Source organism: Trichomycterus rosablanca, chromosome 12 (genome assembly GCF_030014385.1).
Source record: "Trichomycterus rosablanca isolate fTriRos1 chromosome 12, fTriRos1.hap1, whole genome shotgun sequence".
Taxonomy (NCBI): Eukaryota; Metazoa; Chordata; class Actinopteri; order Siluriformes; family Trichomycteridae; genus Trichomycterus; species Trichomycterus rosablanca.
In genome coordinates this window covers 20,942,845-20,949,305 of record NC_085999.1, presented here as the reverse complement: position 1 = coordinate 20,949,305, position 6,461 = coordinate 20,942,845, and the positions used below count along the sequence as shown (strand labels likewise).

The following is a 6,461-nucleotide window of genomic DNA, read 5'->3' as shown; positions in this document are numbered from 1 at the left end:
GATTTTACAGTAAGACCTACGGTATGTCTTTATCATAAATTGTGGCTATTCCTCCACCACGACCGCTAAGACGTGGCTTATGTTCATAACTGTAACCCAGAGGAGATGCTTCATTTAAACTTAGATACTCATCAGGTCTAGCCCAGGTCTCGGTTAAACAAAGTGCACTAAGACTATTATCTGTAATTATTTCATTTACAATTACTGTTTTGCATGCAAGTGACCTGATGTTTAGAAGTCCTAACTTTAGTTTAGCCTTACTAGGGTTTTCATGATGCTCATTTAGATTAATTTTAATTAAGTTATTATGACATACTTTTTGATTTTGTTTTGGCTTACACCTGCCACGGTAAACAGACACAGTCTCAATGGTTTGTGACCTAAGGATTCCGGGTGACGTCCGATGGCGACTCGCAGACAGTCGGTTAGGCCTGTTTGTCTGCTGCCTGGTCTTGGCTCTGGATAGTCATTTAACACTATCTGCCGCTACACTAACGCGGTGGTAAAGCCTGTCACTTATGCTGCAAGAAATGCGAGCAGCACCCTCCCACATGGGGTGGACACCATTCCGCTTCAAAAGACCAGGCCTTCCCTCAAAGGTGGACCAGTTATCTACAAAATCAATGCAGTTTTCTGAGCACCATTTAGACATCCAGCGGTTCAGCGACAACAACCTGCTGTAGGTTTCGCCACTGGGTCGAATCGGTAAGGGGCCAGAGCACACTACTGCCTCAGACATCGACCTAGCTAACTCACACACCTCTTTAACATTACTCTTAGTAACCTCAGACTGCCGTAAACGAACATCATTAGTGCCGACGTGGATAACAATCTTCGAAAATCTACGATTAGCATTAGCCAGCACTTTCAGATTTGCTCTGATGTCAGGCGCCCTGGCCCCCGGAATACAAGTGACTATGGTTGCTGGTGTCTCTATGGGGGTTGCAATACGCACGTGTCGGAGCTGAGAATCTCCTATAACCAGAGCACTTACATTAACAGGCTTCTCAGCGGGTGGCTCACTGAGTGGGGAAAACCTGTTGGACACGTGCAACTGAGATGGTCGGTGCTTTGCCCTATGACTATGTCGCCGAGATGTCAGCTGTGAGGGCTCTAATGCCGGAGTCTGGGGTTCTATACCTGAACTGCTGGCATTCGGCACTGCTACAGCTGAATCTAAGCCCTCACTAGTAGTAGTCTGTTCTAAAGCCCGAATGTGCCCTTCTAACACTGAGATCTTCTCTGTCAGACTAACAACTAATCTACACTTATCACATATAAAGTTATCACTAAACACGGAGAAGGAATAACTGAACATGTTGCACTCGGAACATGGATATAAAGCTCCTGCTGGGGCCATAATAACAGAGAAATGTACTTAGCTTTAGAAGATGAGTTGAAGTTGATGAGTTGATGTTTAAGTTGGATTCACCGGCGCTTCTGCTGGTAGTCACAGAAAACCGGCTTTAATTCAGGACGAAACAGGCGATGATGAGCTGGAATACAAAAACCAACAACCAAACAACACAAACGCGCTTCGTTCGGATAAAACGGCTGTAATTCTAAAGGAAAACGGTGTTTATGCGCTCATGTACAAAACAAATAAACAAAACGCGGTTCCTACAGACAGAAAATGGTTTTAACTCCCCACAAAACAAAGATGTTTAAGCGCTGAACTACAAAAACAAACAAACACAAACGCGCTTTGTTTCCGACAAAACCGGCTGTAATTCTAAAGGAAAACGGTGTTTATGTGCTGGTGTACAAAACAAATAAACAGAACGCGCTTCCTACGAACAGAAAACGGCTTTAACTCTCCACAAAGTAAATATGTTTAAGCGCTAAAATACAAAAACAAACACAAACGTGCTTCGTGCGGACAGAAAGCGGTTTCAATTCTGGATGAATAATATGTTTATGCGCTATGTTTAGTGTCACACTAAAGAAGTGTGACAATCCAAGACATATTTTAAACACAAATGCAATAAATTTTTAAAGTGGTAATGTGAATAAAAATAAAAACTTAAAGATCATATATCTGGTGAGGCAAACAGAAAATTGTCCAGTTGATGCTACAGCTATTGTTTACATTTACTGCTGTCATGGACAATGCTGTAACAACTGCATCTTTATTGAACTTTCACTATTTTCATAAGTACCCTTTTACAATCAGAAACAGACAATAGCACATTTGGTGTGGTATGGACAGTTCTGGCATTGAATGCAAACTATATTGTACTGTAGAGTAATAAAAAAGGAGGAATTAGACACAAACTTTCCAGTCTGTACTTTTGATCTTATATACAAATTCTAAAATACAGTCTGAAATATTCACAACATATGGTTATGTGTATAGAATTTAATGAAATATACAACGAGAAGTACTTGGAACTTTTTAATTATTGCCCTAACTGTGGATATAAGTCATTTGCCTGACTGATGATGGTCAGCAGAGTTTTCCTTTATTCAAAATGTCTGTCTCAGGTAAATCAAGTAAAATATTAATGAACAAAGCATCAATTACATTTTGTTTCAAAAAAATTCTAGGGGTGCCAATAATTGTGGCACATTTTGAAAATAATTATAATGATGTTTTGTTAAAAATAAAAAATGTTTGATGATGGACCCCCCTTCTTTAATTGTAGAAATTGTTTGATGTAGAGGGGACTTTTTAAAGCTATAATGTCCTATATTATGTATGTATTTAGTTTTTAACTAGCTAGGTAATGTTTACTAATGATGGTTGTAAGGTTGTTTGCCACAGCACATTATAGTATTTAGCCATTGCTGCACCGACCTGCTGTTTATTCGCATGTGCTTGTCTATTATGATGCTCCATGCAGCCTTTTAAGATCCACAGCATGCCACAGTACTGGTACATTGTGGCACTGAGATTGTTTAAATGCCAGTTCCATTAAAATATTTTAGTAATGCCAGTTTTTTTGTCTAATGGTATATGTGTTTGATAGTTTTTGGTCCTTAAATTATGCAATACCTGGCATATTTTGCTATTTGATTTTGTTCTCTGCCCTATGTTTAAGCTCTGATCTCTATGTTTGGGCAATCTACCAAATATTTACTAATACTGTGTTGTGGCACATCAGTCCATTACAGCTTGTGCTGTATTTTGCCCTATTTTTCTTGCTTTTTTTAGTCTGCTATCTAACGCTCACTATGTGTATTTTGGATGGTCCTTAGGTCCATTGATTTGTCCTTAGATAGCTGTCCTGAATCACATCAAGTTTATATGTGTTTACATAGTGGTAGCTCAGGGGTTAAGATACTGGACTAGTAATCAGAGAGTTGCCACTGTTTCCCACCACCAAGTTGCCACTGTGCAAGGCCCTTAACCCTCAATTGCCTAATGTCTAATTGTGTAGATATTGTTGCCTTATATGGATGAACATGGACAGATTGTTAGGAATGTTGTCCTATTGTAATACATTACAGAATGAGGCTACAGATTACAGTAAATAATGTGGCGCCATTTATTTGAAAACATTTTCATCTTCTTCAAGCTATTTTATAGAAATAATAAAACGCTAATTTTTGTTTTTTCTAATTCGCTAATTTTTCGTTGGCCCCAGGGGCCCAAGAGTGCACCTCATTTGAGTGTGGGTTAGGGTTAGCATTCGCTTCACCATCTTGTACCTGTTTAAGAGAGCTGTACTCTGTGTCTTATTCATTTGTGGATTTTTCAACAGTGCATTTTTTATCCTTTCTTCCCATTGTTGCCCCACTTTCTAATTCAGTAATTATCAAAACATGTTTTTGGTAAGTTAGTGGGACAAAATAAGAGTTTTTTTGGAGAAGCTGTTAGGCTGACATTTAGATTGATGGTGTCTCCAGAACCTTCCTCTTTCATGTTAAAAGCACGATTTAATAATTGTTAACAATGTTGTAGTCTATTAAATTGATAGTCACATATCTACCACTTAAAGTATTGAATGATGCTGTATACTGCTGAGGTAATATGTAAGTACACATTTTGTCATGTGAACTAATTTCCCACCCCTACTCCCAATTATAATTGCAGTGTCTTAGAGCTGAACTTGTTAAACTGGATTTTCTGTCTACAAACATTAAACCTTCTTCAATCATAGCTGACCGGTTGCCTGTGGTGAAAGTTATTTGTAATGAAAGAGGATAAAATCAAATATGCTTTTTTATAGAAACTTATCCTGCCTGTCTGCCAGCCACTGATCTTTCCTTTAGGCTCACTACTGAAATACTTTATCTGAACACTAGGTGTTACCATATCCTAACATATCACCCACTTATACTTACATTGAATAAATCATGATCAGAGTTACTGTGGGTCGGGATGTGCAAGGCAGGAAAACACACTGGACAGGGTGGCAGTTACAGTGAACGCACATTCCACAAAAGAGTGTCTTAGAAATTTCAAGCAGTAATCCATCACTTCCTGTTTTACTGGGGTATATATTAATAAGGTTATAGGCCATATAGGTCAAATTGTTTTAGTCTTTAACATGAAAAAGATAAAATAATGCACATTTAAAATAAAGCAAAATGTGTTGACCTTCACAGGTCAGGGGATGATAGTTACTCACATGAAAATGCCCATATCTCACGCACAATGCCGAGGATTGTAAGAAAAACAAAATTCCCAAATGATCACTGAAGGAGAGTTACCAAAAATTAGCAACTTTTTCCTAGGCCTTGGTATCCTCATTGGAGTACATGGGATCATAGACTCCATGAAATATCAGGAAATTTTAAATCAAAATCTGTTTGCCTTTGCCAAGAAACTAAAAATGGGTTGTCATTGGATAGCAGCAAGGACAGCAGGACAATGATCAAAAACATATGTCCAGATCAACACAAAAATGGTTTGCTAAACACAAAATTAAGCGTGAGCTATGACCATCTAAGTCCCATAAAAGTTCATAAAAGTTCTGTGTGGTAAGATAAAGAGGAGAGTGCACAAGGACCTAGGACCCAGGAGCCCTGTTCGTTATTCTCCAACCTAATAAAATGTTAAAGGAGAAGACTAAGAGCTTTTTTATTAGCAAAGAGAGTTTATATATGTTTGTAAATGTGTTGTTGATGGTATAAATAATTGTTACACATGGTTATGTTGAAAAAATCCTCAGAATTAATTTCATTTTGGTTTTTGTTGTTTTTGTTCCAGACCTGAGACTGCATACCTGCATGTTTTATGACCATATTTATGTAAAATGACCATATATAATGATTTATCTCTGTTTCTTGATTAGAATACAGCCGGAAAATACAGGAAACACAGTATTTAAAAAAGTAGGACAAAAGGGAAATTTTCTTATGAAGAAATCTGAATAATTATAAAAGGTTAAAGACAAAAGGGACTAGAAGGCCAGAAAAACTTTTCTCAGAGTTTCTTTTCTGAGGAACCAGATCAAACAAGGAACTGGCTAAGCATGTAGCAGCTCCATCAGGATGCCACTGACGCTTGCTCAGGAATCTTTTTGGAAAGATGGCAGTCAAGAAACCACTTTTATGGAAGGGGAACAGGGTAAAAAAGTTAAAGAATTGTCAACAATATGTAAGAAGAAGAGATGAGATGGAAGAGATGGAATAATGAGTGATTAACATTACTGAAACATTGTGGGGAGTCTGTGCTAGTTTGAGCTGCATTTCTGCCAGTGGTGACAGTTATATTGTCCGAATTGTTGGGACCATGAATGTTGACAAGTACAGACAGGTGTTAATTCATCATGGCATTCCTTTTGATCCCGAGCACACAGCTAATGTAGTGAAAGTATATTTGGAGGGAAAACAGCTGATAAAACACTGACAGGCATTGACCTGAATAATATGGAGGCAGTATAGGATCACCTAGACAGAAAACGCAATAAAAGACTAAATCTAAAGGATAAGGTAAATGCTGAAATATTACGGAAGCGTATTGCTGCCACACAGATAAAAAAAAATACCGTCAGTATGTCGTTATAATGAGAAAAGGATGTCGTTATAACGAGAAAGGATTTCGTTTAAACGAGAAAAGGATGTCGTTATAACGAGAAAAAGTTCATTACCTTAAATGCTGCATAGCTGACGGAAGTGTATCTGCTGATGGAGAGACAGCTTGCACACATACATGATGCTGTAGCTTGTGTAACCTTGCAGCTTGCCGTGCCGATCAAGATTCTCCTTTAGGAACAGTGCAACAATGTCTAAACTTAGTTCAATATTCAACATTTGTCTGACATTCGGCATTCCGATCTAAATAAGTGGTTGAAAAAACACCTAAGACCTTCTTATTTTATGATTTCTTACACAAATGAAAATAGTCAACATACTACAAAAACAATTTTATGTTAATTTTAAGATTACGTCTATTTATCTAAAGAAATGTTATAATGAAACCGTTTATCAAGCTCCCACTTCATCTAATGAGTTAGGGACCGTCATAAAACTAACTGAGAAACGTAGGAAACATTTACTCTGCACTTATCCAG

General features: G+C 37.8%; 1 protein-coding gene across 1 annotated transcript; it reads right to left on the bottom strand.

Moving 5' to 3' along the window:
• Positions 1 to 269: 269 nt before the first annotated feature.
• Positions 270 to 4,258, bottom strand: LOC134323817 (uncharacterized). The gene is made up of 2 exons (XM_063005344.1): positions 4,186 to 4,258; positions 270 to 1,110 (listed from the first exon to the last, which is right to left on the bottom strand). The coding sequence occupies exons 1-2, from the start codon at positions 4,256 to 4,258 to the stop codon at positions 467 to 469; spliced, it is 717 nt and encodes a 238-aa protein (XP_062861414.1). The 3' UTR covers positions 270 to 466.
• Positions 4,259 to 6,461: the final 2,203 nt, after the last annotated feature.